The sequence below is a fragment of the Bacillus rossius genome, chromosome 1 (assembly GCF_032445375.1).
Source record: "Bacillus rossius redtenbacheri isolate Brsri chromosome 1, Brsri_v3, whole genome shotgun sequence".
Classification (NCBI taxonomy): Eukaryota; Metazoa; Arthropoda; class Insecta; order Phasmatodea; family Bacillidae; genus Bacillus; species Bacillus rossius.
In genome coordinates, this window is record NC_086330.1 from 304,122,795 (window position 1) to 304,148,891 (window position 26,097).

General features: G+C 35.9%; 2 protein-coding genes across 5 annotated transcripts in view; both read right to left on the reverse strand.

The window, feature by feature from the left end:
- Positions 1-26,097, reverse strand: part of LOC134527844 (uncharacterized) — a 286,375-nt gene that overhangs the window by 89,195 nt on the left and 171,083 nt on the right. For 2 of the 4 annotated variants that reach the window (XM_063360800.1, XM_063360799.1), the window contains exons 19-21: positions 23,820-24,398; positions 7,899-8,021; positions 1,866-2,030 (exon numbers count right to left, since the gene is read on the reverse strand). In XM_063360800.1, the coding sequence (XP_063216870.1) occupies positions 1,866-2,030; positions 7,899-8,021; positions 23,820-24,398 (867 nt within the window). Of the gene's footprint in view, positions 1-1,865; positions 2,046-7,898; positions 8,022-23,819; positions 24,399-26,097 lie in introns of all 4 variants that reach the window. The other 2 variants (XM_063360797.1, XM_063360798.1) reach the window with 1 other exon arrangement.
- Positions 1-26,097, reverse strand: part of LOC134527847 (cation channel sperm-associated protein 2-like) — a 254,149-nt gene that overhangs the window by 76,013 nt on the left and 152,039 nt on the right. The window lies entirely within an intron of this gene.

Below are 26,097 nucleotides of genomic sequence, written 5' to 3' on the forward strand. Positions count from 1 at the left end.
TGACAAGAGACTAAAGTCAGACCTAGGACCTGCCCAGCTACAGACCGTATCAGTAGGGAAAGTGTGTTGGTTCTAGACCAGTGGGTAAGGGGAGGCTGTAGCTCATGCCTGTGCAGCCTGGGAATAAACTAGTGTATGTAACTCTCGAGTGCTCATTGCAAAATCTGGGAGACGAGGGGAAACCATACCCTGTACGACATCTGCACCTGCACCAGTCTCACTGAGTGAGTATTCGCCCACCAATGCCATTCTCGCACTGAAACAAGGGCAAGAAACCATTCAAGGCCACCCCATCTTCATCAGCATTCCTGGGGTTCACATCTGCAGAGGGGGATTCCCAAAGTATGCCCCGTGGGTCAATGAGACAGCTCGAGATTGCGCCACAACAGAGCGGAGACAAAGCATGGCCATCTCTAGCCCGTCCTCAAACTACTTCTCTGCACTAGTTCCTTTTCAGCCACTCCCAGCCCTCAAGAAGGCTGATCGCTGTTCTATCAGAGCACCCAACAGCCAACTGCACGGGATCTCTCGCTGGGGATGCCCATGTTTCTCCTGACACCACCTCCAGTAGGTCAGGGCCAATAACTATCCCGCATACACCTGGACTATTCTTAAAAGGTAGCCCCAACTTACTCTGATGCCCGTGACCCCCTATCCTCCAGGAAACAAAAGGAGAATCAAGTGAGAATCAGCTCTGTCCGTAACACTGGTTATTTCATCATTTTTTTTTGTTATTGCTATTGGTAATATTTTCATAAGAGTTATAAAATTTTTTTTTGGTTTCACTAAAAATTTTATCACCATATATTTACTCGAAGTTATTTTCTATCTATAAGTCCCACTAAGTGATCATAATACTGAAAGTGTTTAAGCTGTGGCGCACAAGGAGCTTCAATGGCTGGAGACACACAGTGACTCACCAGTGCCATTCGCAGCATGGAGGCAAAGGTACAATACAACACTCAGTTCTGAACATAAAAAAAAATCCCTGACCTAGCTGGGAATTGAACCAGAGTCTTTTAGTTCATCTACCAGAGCTCTAACTGCTGAGCTAAAAGGTTGGTCTAAATTTACAGAAATAGAGCTTAAATAATAACAATGATTGGAAAATGAAATAACGCATGGCTAGGAACAAGGTGTTACGGTGAAATGCGATAAAACCGAAATAACACCAAACAGCATGTCAACACACTGCGTAACACAGAAATGCCAGTTAATACACCTTGTAGCACCGAAATGCAACTAAAATAATAAAATTATTCACAAAAATGTAATCTTTTGAAATATAAAAATTCAATAAAGTTTGTAATAAAAATCTCAGGATTAAATTGATACCAAAACATTTATTTATCACTGTCAGATTTGGCATTTATTTTTATTTCAGCTCTCATTTCATCTCTACATTTCAATGTTAACTAGGACTGTGAAAATTGCAATGCGTATTTTTTGAACGTGTTATTTCTTTTTATGACAATAAATTATAGCATAAAGTATTAAAGAATAGTTGTATTACTATAAAATTTTACTTTTTAATACCTATGTACAAGTGTAAACTTTGCCATGTTCACGAAAGCAATTTATATTGATGAATCAGCAGGTCCACCATCTTTCCAAGATTTCTGAGACTTCTACAGATGGCCGCACTGTGGTTACACTTCTGTTCCAATTGACTTCCATTCCACTCATTAAATTACTCCAACCAAATGTTGTATATGGAGAAATAAAATGTTTGCACATCAAAAACTGGATTTATAATAATAAAAAGAAATAACACAGAAATCTCCTGTTTTACGACGAAATCAACCTAAAAGTAAAACCATACACAGGGCACATGAGAGCGAGCTTGAAGGCTGTGCTGTACGTACCCGGGCGGGTGGCAGGGGGGCGTGCGCCAGGGCAGAGGACAGAGGTGTTGGCAAGGGCACCTCCTTGCATGTGCCGTTCCCCAGCTGGCCGTCCAGGTTGCGACCCCACACATACAGCCCGTCTCCCTCCGACAGCAGGGCCGAATGGTGGCAGCCGCACGCTACCTGCCGACACACCACCTTCTGCACTGTGATGTCTCATTTTGAACACTTATCCTCATATGTGGACAAGTGTATTATTTATAAAGCTATTCACTGTTCATTTCTACTGCAGAGCTTGCATCCAAGTGGTGCATATCTCATATTGTGAGACCCAATTACGGTTTGGCTTCTTCAAGGGCTTCATCGAAACGCCAAAACATGCATGCAAATGCACATGCGTGCATGCACTCTCTCGTGTTTGCTTTTCAAATGCCGTTCTCTTTCTTCTATGATATATTTTGACATATTTGCTCAAAGGTCATTGTTCATTATATTTTGTAACTAACTGTGATTTAACATAATTAAAAATGGTGTAAACAAAAAAAATGCATGCAACAGAGTGTGGAAACTGGCCTTATTTCATGTTCGAGGTTAGTAATAGTGTGTCACTTGTAAAAGCATTTTATAATATTTTTCGTTGTATTATCTTTATCTCGGTTTGATTTCTGTTGATGCTCACATTTGTTTCCCCGACTGATGTAAGTTTTAATATTTGTGTTATAATCTCACTATTTCCTTTAATGATGAAAAACAATATCCCCTGATAACGTGGATGTTCATTACAAAAAATGATTTGTCCAAAATATACAACAAAATAATTTTTGTCAACTTTATTAAAAATGTGGTGATATTAAAAGTAGAGATGGAAAAACTGGTAAATTATCTTTACCAAACCAATGAGTAGGATATTAATTTTTCTCGTTTACCAAATTTATTGTGGTAGTGTACATGTGCGCCAATAAAGTTGTAAACAAACTATTTTCAAAACAGCACTGAACTTTTATTTAATTCAATAAATATATGCATTAGAACATTCACATGTACAATCGTAAACAAGAACATTATCCAGCATTTGAAACATATAAAAAATAACCAAAATTTATTTCACTTTTGTCACAAAAGCAGCAAAATTAATTGTGTTCACAATTGAAAATATGGCATTTTTGACATATTAAACTTGTAAAAAACAAATATTTCTTTGTTTCATATCTCTTACCATATTGGAAATAAACAGAACAAGCATGTGCAAGAACATGAGAACTGTAATGCTATGGAGATGTGAATATAGTAGTTGAAAAAATGTTTGAATCTACTTTATAATCACTCTATTATAATGTTCACACAGAAATAGTATCTGTGATGCTACGGACAGTTCGACTTGCAACTCAAAAGAAAAAAAACATAAACGTATATGAAAGAGCCAGTTTTGAGTGTAAATTCTATGTAAATGTGTGTAGAATATTGCAGAAAGGGACATGACTGTCATAAATAACTAAAAAGAATGATTAACAGGAGTTAAAATTGTAAATATGAGTTAATTGCATCACTATTTCTCAAATTAAACTTTTTTTGTTTCATTTCCCAGATATAAAATTAAATTTATTTATATGTATTTTGTTGCAGTTTGCAGTTAGTTAAAATTACCTACCTTTATCAATTTTTTATCACTAATTTTGGGCCTAATAAAAGTGACACAATCTTTTGTTTGTAAATGTAAAAAATTTTTAATTTTTATTTTTTTAACCTCATATAATTTCCAATCCTGTCCTATTTCTTGCTTGATATTTTTTCCTGCCCGAAATTTTTTAGAACCAAAATTCCCTTTTCCGCCCAGCTCTAATTACAAATAAATACCTGATGAACTTATTTCAGGATTGCTTCAAATCCCTTTAATTAAATATCCTTACTACTTTTTTTTTAATATTACATGTTTACATATAAGAAAAATTAAACATAATACAAAACATATATACTATTCATAGGAATGTGCATATTTTTAAGTTAGAAAGCTAAAACATTTTCAGAGATTATTACCACATGATTTACATGAACTGTCTCTCACTAGCTAAATTAAATAAAAAATTTAAAAAATTAAAAAATTAAAAAAAAACTGAATTCACAATGAAAAACAAAAAAAAAATGCAAGCTAGTAAAAGGATGCTGGAAATTAGAGTTTCATTACTTTTAATTAAAGTTACTACTATTTCAAAAATTTAAAGTGGCTTTCATTACTTATATCAACATTACCTACTGCCAAATCAAATTTTTGAATATAATTTTTGTACATTTAGAATTGAAATATTTAGTATATTTTATTTGTGGTTCAAAAACATCATATTATCTACAGCACTGTAGTAAAATAATACTTAAGTTTGGAAAACTATGATAAGGAATTAGGAGAAAATAGGAAAATTAATCAGGGTTTGGGGAGGCGGGAGGCCATGCCACAATGATCACCCTATAACAATTCGGCTAAGAATGTTTTATGTTAATGTTTTTTTATATATTTTGTCATTATTTTAATCAATTTTTTTTATTGTTTCTTTTATTATTTACAGGCATTTCCAGTGTTTCGTTTGTTTTTTGATAGTGATTATTATTAATTTGGGTTATGTCTTGTATAAAGCTAATGTAGTGTTTTATGGTTATTTCTTTACTTTATCGCTTACAATTAACATGAGTATTAATTATGTTTTGTCAAATGATTGTAAGGCATATTCTGGGTGGTAAGACTGTAACATTCGAGAACATTCTAGAAAGTTTTAAAAGAAAGGAAGACATAGTTGCGACACACTGTCGTCAGCATGTTATTATGTTATTTTTCATGCCTCAAGTTAGTGCGTTGTTTGAAAAACCCAGCACATGGACACATGACTACACAGCAATAACCTGGAACTTTCGCTGAACGCAGTCTCGCCAGCCAATCAGAGAGAGCCTTGAGGTGGTGTGATGTCTCTTTCCTTACTTTCAGAGAGAAACAATTTTTTTTTCAGTACCTTCCCTTTTCCCTTTATGATCAGGTATTGGATTCTGATTGTGATTGGTCAGTTGGCCAACGGAGTTGCCTCCCTTTGTTTTGGCTTTGTAAAGGAAGGTAACTGCGTGGTGCGAGTTAGTTGTCGCTCGATCGTCGCTATGCACGGCTGCTTGTTAAAAAAATGAAATTACAGATGTAACTTATAAACTTGATTTTGTCAAACGTTTCAAATTTTTGGTTATTTTTCTGGGTTGTGTTGCCGGGCCAACCTGGAATGTAACACCCCCTCTGGAACCCCCAATGCATGGAGTTTTTTTTTTCTCCATTTTATGGCTCAAAGTAATGTTTCTTGTTGCTGAATCAATACTCAAGCCATGCCCAAAATAAATCACATATAAAAACAAAAAGTTTAAATTTCTTATTGAAATAATTACTTTGTGCTTATGTTATATGGTTGGATAAAAATGTACAAAAAATTGAGGTGGTGTTGGAAAATGTTTCCCAATAATCAAACACATATGTTAATTTTGCATTCAATGTCACTTATAGTTAACATCATATTACTGGTAAATAAATATTAAAAAACAAAAAAATTAACTTAAAATGATAACAAACACCATGACCCAAACATGGAATGGAACTAATGTAGTGTACCAATAACTATCGTCATCATAGTAGACACTAACCATGGAAAGTGCCAGCTATCAATATTTTAGTTTACTCAGTTTGAGACAGAATGTGCATGCAGCTTGCCATCGGCAAGCTATCAATATTAATATTCGACTATGTGCGCAGACTCTATACAGGCATCAACTCTACTAAACATGATGCCAAATAGCACTGACTACAATTTAATGCGTGCTACACAGCAGCGATGGAACAGATAACCGAAAACGTGTCTGAAAGAGAATTTACACATTGTACAATTTTGTACTTCTGTTAAGTCAACAGTAATTTCCTATTGAATAATAATTTTCAACATTATAAAAACATTGTTTTATATGGAAAACAGTTTTGGGAAAACTACATTCTTGGGAAATAATGTATAAACTTGCAGAAAGATTGCCCCAGCCAATGGGTCGCACCCTTAATTATAGGCCAAAAAAATCTAAACTTTTCCCCTAAGGGTCGCGCTCAAATATGGGTTGTGCCATATAACTGTCTCCAGTAGAATACAGTCTTTATGGTATGTCTCAGCTTACTGCAGCGTAAGAAACACGGCACTGATTTTCTTTGTTTTTCCCCTCTTCATCCTTTATGGGCCTTTCTCACCCCCTCCCCAAACACCTTAGCACTATCTAACAAATAATACAAAGGAAAAGTGTTTCCCTTTCCATCTATTTATTTTTGTTACCCATCCCCTTCCCCAAGAGAGAAAAGACCGCAGGCTATTTCCATGTCTTTTTTTTTTGGTTCGTTTCTTCAATAAAATCAAGCACATCTTTGCAGCAGTTTTATCATGAATGAAATATTGCATTAGAAAACAATTTTTGGACACAAATGCACACATGCAAACCCCTCCTCTCTCTCGCTCACTGGCTGGTTTATATTTAGATTCTCCCTCTTGCCAAGCAGCAGCCCGGCGGCAGACAGCCATGTCACTTACCGGCGCCGGCCGGGAAGCCACCCAACAGACATAGCTTAATGGCGCAGTTCACGATGCTTTACACGCTGTACTGAGATATTTTAATTAAACAATTTATATTTACTTCTGACATATTTATTAAAAACTAACACAGGCTAGTTATTTAAGAACATAGTAAACCACTGAAGTACAATGTTAATTTTTTGTACCCAAAATTGAAAATTCGCATATGGATCGCAGTATATATTATTTAATAAAAAATTAGCATAAAATCTACGATCCATATACAGGTAAATACAATAATGATGTAAATCGTACCTCTTATTGAGAAAATGGTAGGAGTGTAACATTTCAGTGTATTTGATGGGAAACCATATATAGGGCGAGAAAACCTTAAAACAAGTTTTACATACGTAAAAACCAGTTTTTACATCGTATCCGAGATGTGAATAGATGGAAGAGAATAATTTCCATGCTGTAATTTGAGGAAAAGTATTGCATTACAATGACACATAAATAGGACCTAAAGAAAATTTTAATTTCAGGAAAACGTAAATACCAAGAAAGCAAATTCAAGGTTTTACTGCATATATTTTATACAGCACTATAGCTAGTCGCTAATACACAGTAATACATAATGCTGAACATAATGATATCTACATATAATAAGCCAATAAAAATGGTGTAACTGTACATTATGCTAAAATATGAAAAATGTTGATCTTTTTGAGATTTTATTTGGTATTAAGTGAAACTATGTGAAAAGCAAATAAATACAGAGTTCATTTTAAAGCTTGTTACTGGAGGCTTGGTATACAAGTATTCAATATATTGACCAAACTATTGATTATGCAACTTTCAATCTCTGGCAGCTTACATTTTTTTAGTTTAGTATTGAAGTATGTCATCTTTGCTGACAGTGCAGCGTTAAAAATAAAAGGATTTCACAAACCTAAAACCCAAACAAAATTTGGAAAAATCATTACTGTTGATATGTCTCATAATTTTCTTGCAATTTATAGACCCAAATCATCATATTGATAATTTTTAAATATCAATTTTACAGTTTTTCAAGTTTTTGGAAGGATTATTCTTAGTATTATACAAAAAGTGAAAATTTAATGTTTTTGAACCAAAAAAAAAAAAAAAATTATCATCAAATTTTTAATTAAACCATATGCAATAAATGCATGTCGTTATTCATAGGTTAGTGTGCTTTTGAACAATTGAAAACAATTTCACATATTTATTTCTGTAACTAAATTAAAATAAATCTGAATTTTAAAGTAGGGGAGTATAGAATCTGAAAACATCACGATTCAATTTATTTTCTGATCCAGTTGCTCTTTGTAGGTAATTTTACAATGTCAGATATCAATCTGTAGGATATTTTAGTCAGTGGTGTCGACCACTGCTTACTTCCTTGCTCACCTGCACAATCCTCCCTGTGACAAGGGAGGTGTCAACCAATGCTCACTTGCTTGCTCACCTGCACAATCCTCCCCGTGACAAGGGAGGTGTCGACTAGCTGTGGCAAGAGATGCGACTGCCCATCCTCCGGACTGTCGGGCTGGCCTTGGTGCGCACCTCCATCGCTCGTCTTGCTGTGGGCCTACAACACAGACGGTTTCAGTGCCTTCTAGCTTCGTACAGTAACAGAGTGCTCATGCTAAGTCTAAAGAAGCCATGCATCTGATGCTCATTTGAAATGTACAGTAGTAGTGGCATTAATTAAGTGAATAAAATCTTTGTTAACCAGAAATTGATAAAATAAAATTTTTGTATGTGTTTATGATTTTTAATTTTAGTAATTAGAATGTATATAGTTTATGCCTTGAATTAAACTTTTATGCTTTGATAATATATAAGTTATTATGTTTTGTGTGTGATATGCATTGATAAAGATACTATAGAAAAATTGTAGAATAGAAGAGAAACTCAAAAGGTGGCATATGCATTTATAATTGCATAAAATAAAATTTGTGTTTTTTTAACATGTGTATTAAAGGCATTGAAAAAAATTGACCTAATGGTTCTTTTAAACAGTTCTATGTAAGAATTGAGCATAGCTATAAGTGTGCTCTATGTTTATTATTATGTATCCTCTTATTTATATACAGTTTTTCTTCGCATAATTGACGCATGTGCATAATCATCACACCGTTATTTTAGGACATCAAATTTTGGAGAAAAACAAATTTCTCGCATAAACGTTGCATGATGTTTTTAGATTACGAGCGCTATGTTTAGGTAACTTTCCCATATAAAACAATGTATTTTAAAGTTGAAATCTAATATTCATTCGGATGTTACCGCTTACTTATTTAATTAACAGAAATACGTAGTTGTCTGACGTGTACATTTTCTTATAAAGATGTTTCCAAACGTTATAACTTTTATCTTTTCGTCTTCGTCGCCGCTATGTACCGCTTATAAATATGTAGCCAGCGCTAGTTGACATCATTCATGTTTGGTTACATTGATTACTGTATAGAGAGTGCGCACGTAGTAGAATATCGATAGATAGCATATCAATTGCATGCAACACATGAGCTCTGTCTGGTGCAGAAATAACTACATTTTATATCCCACACTTTCTCGTGGTGTGTACTACAGTAGTTATGCGCTCCTACTCACATTCGTGTCACAGTTTAGGTTTTTCTATTTAAAGTTGAACAAAATGTTTTTATTGCATGACTTATTAATTTAAATTGTTTGGCGTGCTTTTGTATACTCTACTTTTTAAATGAAAGTACTTGCCTTGAATAGGTTTTGTTTTTATGAATAACTTTACCTAACAAAAAATGTTTTTTTTTGTTTTTTTTTTCACATAATTGTTGCACCCCTACTTTTCAAACTTGATTTTAGTATAAAATGTGCGATGATTATGTGATAAAACATGGTAATGTCATTTTGAAGTATGATATGTTATCATGTACAGTTAAGAGTTGAGTATGCAACTCAGCCAGTCAAACACCAGTCTTATAAATTTATAGTAAAGTATTTCACCTGATTACATCATTGATATTAATCATACTGATCATTTGTTAAAATTCTATTAGTGTATATAATGTTCAATTTTAAGATATTTCCACATCAAACACAGTTTCGCAATTTATTTTGACTATTTCCATAGCACAAACCCTACAGGCATAGTAGTTAGGAAGTACTACTTTCCTCTATGGTTTTCATTTGTCTTTGATTGATAGTGAATCTTTAAAATCTACAATGATGAAAAAATGGAGTCCTAGCTAGAAGTGGCTCTTGTGTGAGTTGGCAATCCCGATGTCTGAGGAATACTGCTCAGGAGCTAGAAGATCCTCGCAGCTTCCGCGAATATCAACAGAATCATTTCAGATAGAGTAAAAGCTAGAACGTTCGCTTTTCCTCGCAGACTGAGGGTGTACGTCATTTGTACCAGACCTTCCACGCCGGTCATAATTCAACGTCCCTCTGGAGCTGTCCCAGGAAACTATGCAGTCGCAGTGTGGCCTTTTCGTTGATCCAGTTGTCTACTGTCTGTGAGATCTGCTCTTAATTAGCAGTTACAAACTCCCAAGGTGTTTAAGCTGTCGGTCCCAGAGTTCCAGTCATCCAACTATTCATTTATAGCCTCGCAGCCAGGTTCACCGCCTGCGACATATCCGTAGGTCCTGGTAAATTTAACTTGTCACTCCAAACTATTGAGTTGCAAGTGCATCATTGGCCAACACTCATGTGTTGAGTGTGAGTATTTATAACTACATTATTCTTCGTTAATTCTGATTAACCCCATGTCAAAATACCTATATCAAAGACACGGTAATCATGATTGGCTAGGTTAGATCATAAAAAAAGATAATTTACTCTGGTATCCAAAATAAAATATTTCATTATTTGATTAATAGTACTGTTATCAGTTTGGAAAAACACAAAGTTATTCAGAATCAAATTGTTCTTGCCATCAATATTCTGTATTTTACTGAAAACTTTTATCCACTCAAATAAGATTGTTAATGCTCACCTGTAATGAATTTGGTGAATTTTACCTTTCATTGCACTTATTAGTATTTTATTTATTCTGTTTTCATTGAGATGCCCAAGATACATTGCACCTACACACTTATACACCTGGTTCATTACTTACATGTTTCTAAATATGTAGTATGTAAAAACTCATGGTTTCTATACACTATGTTCAAAATTGGTATAACTTATAGACGTTACTAAAAATCATCAGTAGTTCATACTAATGTGTGGCATTGCAGCTAACATTAAAAATGTGAATAATATCAAAAGGAAAAAAAAAATTATTTTATTTCATCTAAAACTGAGCTCTAACTCTATGGTTAACATTACTTCAAGCAGTAAAGAAGGCTTTTGCTTGATTTATCCTTTCTTTCTTCTCAAATTTTATTTTTCATGAGGTCCCGTGAAAAATTAAACTTCAGAGTTTCATTGCAGTTTTATATCTTAAAACCTTCTTGATTAAAATAAAACACCCAGCATTCCAAAGTTTCCACAATAACTACGTTCCACTAGAATTACCTATCTCCCGTTAAATCACACAATACAATTTAACACCTGTATTAAATATTACAGTAAAAGACCTTTAACACAGCACATTAGGACCACTGACAAATCAGATTAGCAATTTTGCCAAATTTAAGAACATCAATACAGTTTTAACTGCAATTACAAAGTAAAATTAATGTACAGTACAATGATAACTGAAACAAGTTGTCTAAGAAGCTCTATGGTAATCAAAAACATGAGACTAATACAGTTTGCAAAAGTCTCTGATATCAGAGTCAATAAGGTCGATATATGCCCGAATACAAAGCGGAAACACAAAAACTTTATCGGTGTTGGATAATGTACAAAACTGAAAAAATGCCAGATTAAAGAGAGTCAACTGCATTACGACAAAATCAGGTTTCTAACCCCCTTACTTCAGTCCATTTCCCTGATCTTTCCATATCAGGTGCAATATCTGGCAAGAAGAGAGATAACAATACATATTGTCATAAAAAACACACTTAAACAAACATACTTAACATGCAGAATCAAGCATAAAATGTTTTCCTGCACAACACTGTATACAGTTTGCACTGTTTTGTCCATAAACACCAAGTTACCATCAATGACACTCTAATATAAAAAAAAAATATATATATTTTTTTTTAATTTTGAAACAATACAGTTTGTCTAGGGTGAGGCTAAAAACTGTAGATATTTGATTGTGATTTAAATTAATAAAATATGGTTTCTATTGCTAACATTTAATGTTATTTAGGTAGAAATTTGCTTTTACATATTTCAACAAACCAGGACAAAATTATATAAACTGCTCGAAAACAATGAGAAGCAAATACATGACAAACTTAATAAAATATCAGAGATTTTTCCAACAAAAAAATCCTCCAGTCTTGTGGTTCTTAACGATTAAGTTCAATGATGAGCAAATAATATTTCACCTTTTGGACAAACAAGAGATGTGCATATTAAAGCATCTCAAAATTTCTACTTTTTTATGGTGAGATTTTACTACACAATTCTTTTTTGGACAGAGTAAATCACATGTTAATAATTAATTAGTTCCATATTTATGTTGAACACAACTTTCAAGCAATTGTTTATGTTTATGAACAGAAAATATCACAAACATTTTTGTAAAGTTTGGAAATTTAGTGTTGCCAACTGCCTTTCCAAAACATTTCTATTTTTGTAAAACGAGCATCTCCGAAGTCACCATATTTACAGGAATTTTTTTTCGTTTCTTTATACTCTTATTTCATTGTTGCTACAAGCTTTAAATTCCAAAATCCCCTGACTTTTCCAGATTTTCCAGACTTGAATTGAAAAATTTTCCTGACCTTTCAGAAATGAACAATCATGCAGTGTTATGATGTTATTCACTTTTTCTACAGGAAAAAAATGTTTTAAGTGCAGTTCAAACGTCCCATTTTCATATTAACACATATGCATACCAAAAAAAATTCATGGTTAAACAATAAAACCTCTTTTCTTGGAAGAAAACACTAGCACCGGATTTCAAATGCACCTATAATATGTTTTTACTTGGTAGAACTTCCCTATTAAAATTAATTATTGGTCATTCTAAAAATAAGCCTCATTTCTGGAAAGAAGTAATAAGTTTCATTTTTGCTCCGACATAATTTACCATCTTTCAAGTTTTTTACCAGCAGTTTACTACTCTTGAGAGATTAGGTCAGCTTTTATATATTACAACTAGCTGACCCGACGAACTTTGTTCCGCCTTAGAGGCAATAAATGAGCAGATTTTGGATTTTATTAAATTAAATTTTTTATTAAGATAATAAATATAAATAAAAAAATCAAGTATTTGAATGATTCTTTATTAGCCATGTATTTTGGTGCATGGGTTGCACTCTTCATTAAAACACCTTGTGATAGACGACATTTTTTGTTTTATTATCAGGCGCAAGAACAAATAACGCAGATGCTCTTCCGAACCGTGAACATGCCACATATAATTGACCATGGGAAAAACATGGGTATTCTAGATTCAGACCACAAACTTTCAAGGATTGGCCTTGTGATTTGCTAATGGTCATGGCAAATGCAAGACGTATCGGAAATTTAAGTAGTTTAAACTCAAACGGCATATCGGTTGGGATCATCGAAATCCTCGGAATGAGAACTTCCTCACCTTCGAATTTTCCTTTGAGTATCATCGCGTAAATCACATTGTTCATCAATTTACTTACCACCAAACGCGTTCCGTTGCACAGTTTTGGTTGGTTTATGTTTCGAAGTATGATTACTACGGAGCCAACCTTTAGTCGTAAATTGTGCGGTGGTAAGCCAGGCACATCCAAGGAGTTTAAAAATTCAATTGGATAGTTGGTGGCTTCATCTTCATTTGTTAAACAGTCAATATATTTGAATGAATGCAGTGTACCAATGATCTCATTCTGAATTATGTAGTTTAAGTCATCTACATCTTTATTCTTAGCCACCAAAATTGCTCGCTTACTCAATCATTCATTATTTTTGTGGTTAGTAATAATGTTTGGGAATATTTTGTCGATGAGTTCTTCTTTCGATGAGACAAAGTTACAGAAATATGGAGGAAATGAAATCAATCCGCTCGATTCATCGATAGGTACTCGACCATTACCGATAGTCATCAATTGCTCTGAGAAATCTTCAGCAGATGTATCATTCAGCAATGCAACTCTCATGTTTGTTGTCAGCTGAAGTTTCTTCACATAGTGCCATAGATTCGATGATTTGAGGCAAGCGTTTATTTCGTCGGCAGCAGTTGATCTTTGAATTACTGGCAGTGTCAAATTTTAAACCATACTTAACCATAGACAACATTACGTTGAGCTGTCAGTTGTGTTTTGTTAATTGTCAAATTTTCAACCGTACTTAACCATAGACAACATTACGTTTAGCTGTCAGTTGTGTTTTGTAATTCCATGTCAGTTGCGTTTTGCTATACCATTTTTAACAAATGAACGGCTAGACTGATGTTTTGACTGATAAATTTTTCGTTTTGCATTCAGTTGCGTTTTGTTGTACCACTTTTTTTACACGCTTTATATTAGCTTCACCTGTATGTTTATTTGTTTGTATGTTTGTTACCAATTCCTTTGGGTGCGATTTTGACCCACTTTAAACGGCCAGATTTCATTCAAACTTTTTAGATTTATCGAGGACCGATGACAGTACACTAATTTGATAAGATTATTCCATTATTAAATTTTCAAAATAAGATTTTCGTCAATTTATATAATTTCACAATATTTAGTAGGCTTTGTTTATATCGCGTCAAAGACAAACTGAAAGAAAAGAGTTCGCACATTGTAAAGAAAACCATTTCGCTCATGTGCGAACTCTTTTCTTTCAGTTTGTCTTTGGCGCGATATAAACAAAGCCTACTTATTATTGTGACACTTAATTAAATGAAAAGTGACATTTAATTAAATGAAAAGTGAGAGTGGTTTATGATTATTGTCAACCATATACTTTCTTGATTTTCTATTTTTTAGTTTTGTTTTCTATATAAAGCGTGTTTTTTATTTTTTTAACTATTATTTATTTTTTCCCCCGGTAACAGGATAAAAAGTATCCTATGTCCGTATCCTGGTTCTAAGCTACCTCCCTACCAATTTTCAGCCAAATCGGTTCAGCCGTTCTTGAGTTATAAATAGTGTAACTAACACGACTTTCTTTTATATATATAGATTAGTGTGATATCATAATAACAATAAGCAGTTGGAATAAGATTAGTGTGATATCATAATAACAATAAGCAGTTGGAATAGGTTGGCTACATTTAAATTATTTTTAAATAGTGTAGACTAGGTTAACTAAACTAAAAATACTTTGAATGTATTTGAATGATTGGTTATGATTATGAATTACCTATTCTAGCTAACCTAACCAAAAATTATGTTAAAATAAAAAATTATTGTACTGAAGCTGGAACCACTCAATAGAATAGCGTTTATAACCTAAATCATAATATAATTCAAATTACACATAACATAAACTATAATTATTTATGTTTACCTGAGGTTGCCAGTTTCATAAGTTGAGGTTATCTGATTTTGAAAGCTAGTTTCAAGAGTCACTCACTTCATACAGACGCCCTTGAAGATTGCTGATTATGGTCATGCCGCACACTTCCTAGCACATTATGTTGTTTTTCTCGAAATTTTATCACAACATATGCGATCTGGTTATTCATTTCATATATTTTGTATAATATTAACACATAAGCCCTAACTCTTCATAACCTTATCTCTATTAATCAGCAGAAGCTGGTAATCTCCAATATTATTGTAAATAAATTCTGTGTTGAATTATTTATTGATGACACACACCCATCAAAATAATGGCCACGTAGTAAAATTAATGCAGTTTTAAATCAAAATTAGTTTTCGCAAATGATTACTATTGATTCTCCTGAAATTTTTTAGTTAAGGCTATCGAACTTGTATGTAAACATAGGTAAAACATTTTTTTCATTGTTAAACTATGTACGGTACTTACAGAAAAAAAACCCTGAGAATTCACGAAAAGAAGTAAAAACAAACTGATTTTTATGCTATATACCGTTTCCAAATTTCTTGAGGTGTTGGAACATCAATAAAAGCTGTATTTTCCATTTCATTTTTGTTAGCAGAGCAAGAAATTCCAGAACTATGCTGTTATTTCCTGACATTTCCTGGAATTCCCTGACCATTTTAATTCCCTAACTTTTCCCCTTCTTCCTGGATTCTAGTCATGCAGCAAACATGTTATTTCAATAAAGACCCAGTAATCTACGGTTTATTTAAGTACACCACATTTACAACTGTTTTTATGCATAAAACATTAAACTGTAAAAGGGAGAGAGATAACAATGAAAGATGTCATATTGTTTTAAACTTAATTTTTAAACTTCACCAAACTTTTGGTTCATCACCAAATGATTGACGTGACACTGGCACAATATATTTTTTTTACAATGCCATATGAACATGGTATGAGAACATGCAAAAACTTAGAATAAATAAATGCAACAATATTCATTTTCAGCTTAGTTGTTCTGTATAAACTATTTTCAAATGGTTTACTATCAAAAGCAGTGCGTGCTGGTAAATGTAAATTGCAAGAATTTTTTTGCATGAAGCAGAAAAGTAATTAATTAATACTATACATTAAGCAAGGGAATTCGTAAATCCCAGGTACATAAAAATGGCATTATACTGTACTAATAATATCCTGATTTTATAAGAATTAAAATAATAACAGGTTTCTAGATATTAAGACAATACAATAATTGTAAAATTTCTGATAAACCTATTCCTCACTTAGCACATCTTCAAATTGCGTGGATTCATAGTAGGGGGGAACCGCCAGTTCTGGGACACTGTAAACAATCAAACAGGTTGTTGTGGGAGCACGTGTCCGGGTGGGCGTGGCAGGAGGTGGGCGTGGCACCACTAGCCGGGTGGGCGTTGCCGGGAGCCACGTGGAGGGAAATCTGAGGTGGTTGTTGACGTCAAGTGGAGTCTCGGGCGATGGTTCTAATTTAAGAAGCTAGGGAGCGCTAGTGTCGTGCAGGCCATATTTATTTTTACAAGTACAAAAATAGGAGGTATCGCGGCGGCAGGGATTCGATCCGTCAACCTTTGGATTGGTAGTCAGCGATGCTAACCGCACGGCCACGAGGGCATCTTGGAAATAATAACTTCAGATGTTGTATATATGCTTATAAAAATTTTGTTTTGTGTTGTGTAGGTTTTAAAAACGTATGTAGTCCACCATGTTTATTTCTTATAGTGGTAGGTGGGAAATTTAAAATATATTGTCGGCTGCTAGTCGGCCGCCATTTTTATATTTTTATATTGGTAGGCGGAAAATTAAAAATATATTGTCCGCTGATAGTCGGCCGCCATGTTTATATTTTTATAGTGGTAGGCGGGAAATTTAAACAAGCCACATCGGCTGCTAGTTAGCCGCCATGTTAATTTTTTTATAATGGTAGGCGGGAAATTTAAACAAGCCGCATCGGCTGCTAGTCGGCCGCCATGTTTATATTTTCAAAGTGGTAGGTGGGAAATTTAAAATATATTGTCGGCTGCTAAGCGGCCGCCATGTTTATTTTTCTTGTCAACATTGGAAAAAATAATAATTTCGGCTGCTAGGATGTATCCAGAACAGCCAACTTTGAAAATAAAATAATTTTATATATGACAATCGATTGCTGTAAGCCGCCATCTTGTAGCACTGCATACCAGGCCACCATCTTGTAGCACAGCATACCAGGCAGCCATCATTTTCCCAATATAGTCAGTGGTTTTTTTTTTTCAAGTTTGAATACAAAATAAAATTATTTCGGCAGCCACTACTCTATGACTACAGTAATACTAGGCGCCAAATTCAAAACACACACTGGAGGGCAGCCATGTTTATTTTTTATAGTACTAGACCAGTATAGTCATATTATGCTTAATTTTTATGTAGCATGTCTGCCATCTTGGATACCACTATAATGAAAAACCTATAGGCATTACCTATGCTTATAGCAATATTTATGTATTAATAAAAATACTTTAGGTATATTTAGTACTATTTGGCGAAATCAAACACCGTTTTTTTTTTATGTTTAAAGATATATGTTCTCTTGTAGTGATATATTTATATTGTTTTTTCCAGTAATTAAATATACAGTGGCAATTACTTAAAAAAAGTAATATAATTTATAATATAACACACATTTTATTAGAATAATTCTTATTACATCACAAACAGTTGTCACTTAAAGGAAAGTCTTGTGCATATATAGATAGTATTCTCTCTTATAGTCATTATATTAAATTTTTATATATTGCCGAGGCCTGGAGTCGCGAGAGAGCATCGCAGACGTGTCGAGACAGTGTTCCCCCTCCTGAGTTAATAATAACCCAGACGGACTCCCGCGTAGGGTAGCGTCAGCCAAGCGCTCGGCGTCCGTTAGCAAAGCCCACACTTAAAAATATTACGTGTACCTGTATACAAATGTAATTTCTCCCAAGTTAAAATATTTATTTCCCCACACTTAATATATTACGTCTACCTGTATACAAATGTAATTTCTTCCTAGTTAAAAACATACTTTTTTTCCACACTTAAAAATATTACGTGTACCTGTAAACAAATGTAATTTCTTCCCAAGTTAAAATAATTACATACTTTTTTCCACACTTAAAAATATTACGTGTACCTGTATACAAATGTAATTTCTTCCCAAATTAAAATACATACGTTTTTTTCCACACTTAAAATATTAGGTGTTTATGCATTACTTCAGTTAATTATAAAAATAGTAAATCAAATTAAAAATAAAACATTATGTATAGTAAAAAAAATTTTTTACTCCAGTTAAGTGGCAGGAAGTTGTGTGTGTTAGTTACCTGTACCTGCCATTTGATTATTACCAGGAAAAGTAACTTGTAATAATATTTTCTTCTTTTGCGATAAGTCTCGTTTATGAAACGTTTCTTTTAAAAAATATTGTATGTATATTTTTTTTCACATCAGTTTTAATATCTCTTACGAGTCTCGTTTACGTAACGTTTCTTTTAAAAAATAATGTAAGTATTTTTGGGTCCTCCCCCGCCACTCCCTGCTGCACATGCTCACCCCACTTAGGCCACGGCTGCGACCCGCCCAGCCCCTTCACACAGCCCGGCTGCGACCCGCCCAGCCCCTTCCTGCGCTGCAGGAGTTTACCACACACCACGTGTCACACCCCATTCCAAGGGTCTCCAGACAGCCGCGATTAGAGATTGTTAAGGCTGGTTCACTCCATCAATCTTCCACATCGGTTCTAGATATCCATGTTTTTATTGACTCTGGGAATCCCTTCCAGCTGACTAGAAGACGTGTAGGAAGTCGCTTGTGGATTTTATTAATTATATAAGTGTCTATATACTTCGTCATATGAATTTCTTGAGAATAAAAACCGCCCTTAACTTCATTACCATCCAGATCATACAAGTAGTATGTTCTAGGATAAGTGTTGCGTATTTTTAACACCTTAAAAATTTTGTGGGACCAATTTATGGAATAACCTTTCGCAAATAAATTCTTATTTCTTGAGATCCGTACAGGATCTCCTACACTAGCTCTAAGTCGGCTGTGATCTATCTTTTTCACAACATTGTAAACTGTTTTAAGAAGTGAATTATCTTTCACCTCGTTGGGGCTCATACCAATAGTCATATGAAATCTGCCATTGTATATTTCCATAAATTTTCCGAAGAGTGGTAGCCATTTATAGTTTTCCTGAGCTGACATTTCCGTTAGAGCTGGGCCGATCACCTATTTTGCCGATCATGCCGATGCCGATCATCTGCTGCCGATCTTGCCGATCTTCTGAGCCGATTAGAGCCTTTCAAGTACCTCTGATTACACGTTGCTTTTGACGGTTCACTGTAAACGGTGAAGTATTCCCAGACAAAACTACTTTTCATTGACATGATTACTTAAAAATCACGACATAAATTTCACGGACTAGCGATTATACAGGTAAGCCCGGAAGGTCTTGTCAAGCTTCTCAGACACCAGCGTGCAGCTGGGTTAAGGCCAAGGTCATGTGACGTAACATCTCCCGAGGCAGCAGATGGATAAAAATAGTAAACTCCCCATTATTCGTGTTCATTGGGACCCGCCGATGCCCGGATAATTGAAATTCTGTAAAAAAAAAATAATAATAATAATAAACCCGGATAATTGGTTAACGGTAAGGGCCGCCTTCAAATTGTTGTCTCGGCTTAAAAAAATACGGCACTGCCTAGCCATTAGTTCACTGTCATTTACAGCAGCCGAAGAGAAAAAGATAAGATCGTGCTGACCTTGTACACATAAATTTTGGGTAGCTCCCCACCCCCCTCCACCCCTTCGACCAGCCGAATGCCAGACAGACACGTCACTCGCCAGGCGCCTGCCGTGCGTTGGCGGGCGGAAAGTAACTCAGCAGCACGTGAAACAACATTCGAACAAACGGGAGACCGGAAGCAGAAGTCAGGACATCTCCCTCAAGTTTAAAGAGTGACAAATGTGACAGTTGAAAGGGGGGGGGGGGGGGGGGGGGGGGTGGGCGACACAAAGAGTCGGTACAAACAGCGTTGCAGATTTTGGCGGCCCACGCGATGGCTTGCATTGTTTGCCGGCCGCCGGCCCGCATGACGTTAATTTTAAGCGCTGACAATTTTAGCTTCTCTTTTTTTTTCTGCACTTTTAAATCGTCCCGGATTATCCGATTCCCGTATTAGCGCGTCACGGAGTAACGAGGTTCTACTGTGGGAAACAAAACTCTTCATCAACCAGGTTTTTAAACAAAAGAAAGTTAAGCTCTATTTCCCGCTAAACAGGATAAGAATATTAATTTCGCTAAACAAAACTTTCAATAGGCCATATTTAGCGAGAAAAAACTAAATAGATGAATTCCCGAAGAGTAGTTGCTTACTAACCACAAAACTACTAGCGCCATTAATCCGTACGAATTCCGTCGCGCGACGCGCGTCACTCTAATCTCTGGCGTAACATAACCAACCTAAACAACAGTCGCCATTCGCCATTCCGGTAATATTAACCGTAAATGGTAAACAAATACATAGTTTTCGGTTCGTAAATGATAAATGACTTTGCAAATAGTATAATGGAAAATTATTTTACCGAAAGTACCGTAAATATACGTGGAAATTGATACTTAGGTATGTAACTGTTCAATGTTTATAAAACTTACGGTATTTGTTTACTTTATTGGTATATTTTTTTCGTGTGTGGTTAGTTTGAAATTATTAAATCCTATTATTTTTCGATGAATAATCAAATTTTCTTCCCGAAAAGTACCGTAAACAAACATGGAAAGTTGTTAGGTATAGGTAATTATTCAATGTTATAAGTTTCCAGTAGGAGACCAATGATCGGCTCAAATTATCGGCTACGTTTTGCCGATCATTATGATCGGCAAAATTAACAAAATCGGCCGATTATTACGATCGGGGATCGGCATCGGCCCAGCTCTAATTTCCGTAAACAAAAGCGATTTTAAACTTCTAATGAAGCGTTTAACGACCGAGGCATTCAGCTCGCTGTTGGTTGAATAATAGTTAATTCTGTGTTCTTTCATCAATGTTTGAAATCTTCTGTTATAAAATTCGGTACCGCGTCTGAGTGCACGTGAGTGAAACCTCCAGAGTCCTTTAGAATACGTTTCATAGATAAAGACACAAGCTCCGCATTTTTTTTCAGTACCCGAACCGCGTAAGCCTGCTTGGAGTTAACATCAATTGAAACCAATATATATCTGAATCCTTTATTCGCACGGTGATAAGGTTGCATTTCCACCAAATCAATTTGTAAAAGATCGCCGAGACCATGAGTGATTACACGTCTCCGAGGAAAAACTTTGTGTGCGCTTTTGTGTAGTTCAAGCGCAATACCGCGTCGGGCAGTCATTTTTTTTTAAATTTATTTACTTTTTTTTTTTTTTTGAATGTAGCCAGATTCTGTGAGTTCTTCTAGTATGGCCGATACTTCATTTGAATGGCTCGTGTTCCCGGATTGTTGCGATGCAAGTAATAATCTAAGCCGATCACATAATTCATTTACCGAGTTCCAGTAGACAAATTCTATTCGACGATTTAAATCTAGTTTTTAAACTAAACCACTGCCTTCATGGGAAGCAATGGCAGGACAAAAATCCTTAATGAGCCCGAACTTTTCATGATCAGTGTTTTTATAACGTTTGGAAGACGCATCGTTTCTTTTAAAACACACGCTAGTAGACTGCAGCAAGCGTGTGTATTGACGCAATGCAGCTTCTGAATACACCTTAGGTTCTTTCAAAAATAATAGCTCATATAATCCAGGTGAAGGTTGTATTAGTTCACCATCCATGCAAAGTAAATTATTAGGTAGGAAAACAACTTCCTTATTTCGCAAGAACCAGCGATTGTTGCGTTTGTAAATTCCATAGGTCGTATCATTTATCTTAGAATTGAATCCAGTTAGGTAGGACCAGGCCTCCTCAACCAATGGCTCACGTGACGCAGCCGAGCGTTTACCGGAATGAGCAATCAGTGGTAAATAATCTTCTTCTTCACCTTCGCTAGAGAAAGTCTTAATCTGAGGTTTAGCAATAGGTGTAGCGGATTCTTTTTTCACCTCAACCGATAAATTATCTGCGGTAGCAGAAGAACTCTCGAGACGCGATGTGATCGGTTTGAATACCTGTTCATTAAATGCATCCCGTGCCAGGCGTGCGCGTTTGTCTAGCAAATATTTTTCACGAACGTTTTGTATGACGTGATGGAGCTTTCTTGCTTCTAAAGCCATGACTGACCCATGTGAGCGTAAATAGAGGCTTTTATACATCAATAGTGCCTTTTAAGCGCAGTAGTGGTACTGGGTATAACGGGAAGCTGGTGGTGGTATGTCTGATTCAAGTCTGGAAGGGATAGCACCACTGCCAGATAGTGATTAGGTGAGTACCAAATCGTAACACTATCATATTGTTGTCTTATGTTACGGTGTTATTTTATTGATTATTCAAAAAATAAACATTGTTTGCTTTTGTGTCCTGAATGGTAACGGCACCATTTTCCTGTTATATTACTTCTCCATTATTTTATTAGCACCGACTGTACTGAAGTGTGTGTGTTGCAACTAGTGCTTGGCGCGCAAGATGAATTCAGCCTAACACTTGCTGACGTGGCACAGTGATACGACGGTGCTTGTTTATTTCAAAACTCAGCTAAGAGTGAACAGAGAATAGAAAGTATCGGGACCGCGATTTTGAACCGCTACTACGTCTCGAAAAGATTGATTGTCATAGAATCCACTGCAACTGCTTGTGGTATTTTGATTGCGTGCCATCTATTTTACGTCTCTGGCTATAGGTAATGTACAAGGCCACTAAACAAAAAACAGAAAAAAAGACGAAACGTAAATAAACTTGTAGGAAAAATGCATTTTTTTTGTTCGAGGCAATGAGATTTATTAAACTGAACGAAATATCTGTAATCAAGATCTGACGGAGTTAGATGAATTTTGTAATATGTATATACAAATATTACCGTATTTCGTCCTAAAACGTGTAACAAAATATTACACAGTAAAAACCTACTTAATTAAGCCGGGACGTAGATAATCGGCAAAGTAATCGTTAAGATAATCCCCGATTACGATTAATCGGAAAGTATACATTATCGCCGATTACGATTAATCGGTATCCGCATTGGTGCACCACTAAAAAAATAATGATTGGCCTGACAGGATTGGTGTGAACCAAGTGGTGATACGTGAATAAGCATTTTAATTTAAAAAAAATTAAAATGTAACTATTCGAACAGCAATATAAGTTTCACTGTCAGTAAAGCATGGTTTGGAAAGGTACGCGACGTGAGTTGAAGATCACGCCCGGGCGGGCAAGTTAGCCAGCCGACTGAAGATAAAGTACAAAACCACGTATCTCCCTTTACGTGGTGTCGTATTTGTCATACAAAGTGTGATGGGAGGCATATAAAGATAAATGATGTGAAACATTTATAGTTGAGTGTTATTCTACACATTTATATTACAAAAAGTATATTTTCCTACACAATTTTGGAACACATTAAATAAATTAGCTTTGCTATTATGAAAAGAAATGCTTCAGAACACACGATTTAGAATAACACTAACACTTTTTGGTACAAATTAGTCGAGCTAAGTGAAGGATAGGTGTACAGTGGTTTTATATCTAAAAACATGTTAAACTGTTTTCAACATTGTGAAGACAACATTTTAATTCCCTGAGTTTTCCAAGTGTTCCAGACTTTCCACCCCTGCGAGAACCTGAAAATGTATACTCACGAAAATCAAAGAGAGCGGAGTACTGAATGAAACAAATGTAACTCACATTGCCGGCATGGAGGGAGACTGGTGTCGTGGTGAGTCCCTTGAACTCCATTGTGGGGCTGACGACAGACTGAATCACCAAGTCCTCGCGTGACACCACACCCGACAGTACTGCGTTCAGGTGAACGTTGTTCTTCCCGGTGCCCTTTAGCCCCTCCAGCGCAGACGAGCGTGGCATCCCGTTTCCTCCGGAGATCCTCTGGGGTGGACAAACGGCCGCCGGCTTCTTCGTCAAACTCCGATTGTCCACAAGCAGCCCCGCAGGGTCCAGACACACTTCCGGTTCCCCCGACTCGCTGGGCGAGGGATGGGTTCTGACTGCGGCGGCGTTCTCGCCACGTGGGGAGTCCGCGATGTCCTCGAAGTCGGAGTCTGAGTAGTTGATAGCAGAGGAGAAGTGCTCGTCGTCGGACGCGAGGCGCGGCCGCGACCGGGATGGGCTCTCGAGCCCCGCCGGCTCTGAGCCATGTAGCAGCTGATGGTGGAGGAGGCGGGCCTTCTTCTGGGCTTGAGCCTGCACGCGCAGCACCTGGGGGCTCGACCCCCACACGTACAGCTTGTTCGACACGCTCACCGCCAGCTGGAACGACAGACACTGGTAATTTAAATTTTACTGTTAACTGTTGCTTCATTACTCACAGACTGATATCCATAAAAAAATGTGCAATTACATATACACATACACAACTCAAACAAATTTTTTCATGAACACTAATCACTAAGTTTTGTTGGTCAGACCAGCTGCCCCTAGCAGAAAAGAGACAAATAGCAATTTGAGGGTATTTTAAGAGACTATGGTTAAAATTGTGCAAAAGTACCGTAACAATCTTATTTCAATAATATGTACAGATGTGCGGAAAGTCCTTTTCGAAAACCGAGACGAGATCAAGACAGAAATACTAAAATTCTCGAGAATCGAGACGAGATTGAGAATTCAGTTTTTTTCTTATTTCAAAATTGCAATTTGGTGTCAGTGAAGTTTTCCTCAACGAGATTTTAGATGCAATAAATTGGGCCCACCCAACTCTTTCCTCTTGAGTTCTTTGTAATTGTTGATGTGCAAATATCAACAGTTTTACATGTATAAGCTATTTAATGAAAGAAATGAAAAGAATACATATACGCTATAGAATATACATTTACAAATATTAATCCACAAAAATAAATAGGCCTGCACTGTATTCACATGAGCATTTCAATAGGCCTATTATTGAAAACAGTCAATTTATGTGGTAGCTCACATTTAAAATCTGCTTTTTAAAAAGACAAGCTGCTCTATATTTTCGGCCAACAGATTCTCTCTTCTGGATGTAACAGTGTTACCAGCACTGCTGAAAAGCCTTTCGCTTTCCACCTGTGTGGCTGGTATGGCCAAATAAATATTTTCTTGAGACACTGGCAAGAGCAGGGAAACGTGACTGGTTCTGCTGCCACCACATAAGAGGGTCACTTGATCCGGGGATAACATTTTCACCAAGATAAATGGTAAGTTCATTTTCAACTCTTGGTGACTTTACTGAGGAACAGCTTGATTTCTTCAGATGTTCAAAAGTATTCCACAGAGAACAGGTGGCTTCAACTGTATCTGATAGATTTTCTTCTGGAACAGGTGCTGTTTTATTATCAACAACCACTTTGAGATCTGAAGTAATACGCTGCACACAAATAAGATTTTCGTGGTCTTGCAGCAAATTGTTTTTGAAGCGTGGGTCAAGTACCATTGCAATCATGTCTTCTTTTACTGTTGTGTACAATGGAAACCTGGATTTAATACTTTTCTGAAGAGAGATAGCAAATGCAATTCCAGGGTTACTTTTATCTTCAACATAGTTAGAAATTGTTGCCTCAATGCCATACAGCAATGGTATTTTGGAAGAGATAGTGGGAAATTTAGAGTAACACAGCTCTCTTGTGGCTTGTTCTATTGGCTGTAACACACTTACTACATTAGCAGCAAGCTTCCACTCACTCAATGTGAAATTTTCTACTGCCATTGAATCTCCTAGATCTGCAGATAAGGGTACCTGCTGCTCAACAAAGCGGGAGAGCATTGTAAACTCACTGTTCCATCTTGTCGGCACCATTGGTAACAGCTCGTGTACAGGTTTGTTCAACTTTAGCTGCAGAGCATGAAGCCTTTCTCGAGCCATATTGCTGTGGCGATAATGTCCCACGATTGCCCGGCCTTTTGCTAGAAGGTCTGCAACATTGTGTTCACTTTTAGCATCTTGAACTGCCAACTGTAGTGTGTGGGCAAAACACCGTGTATGAATCCATGA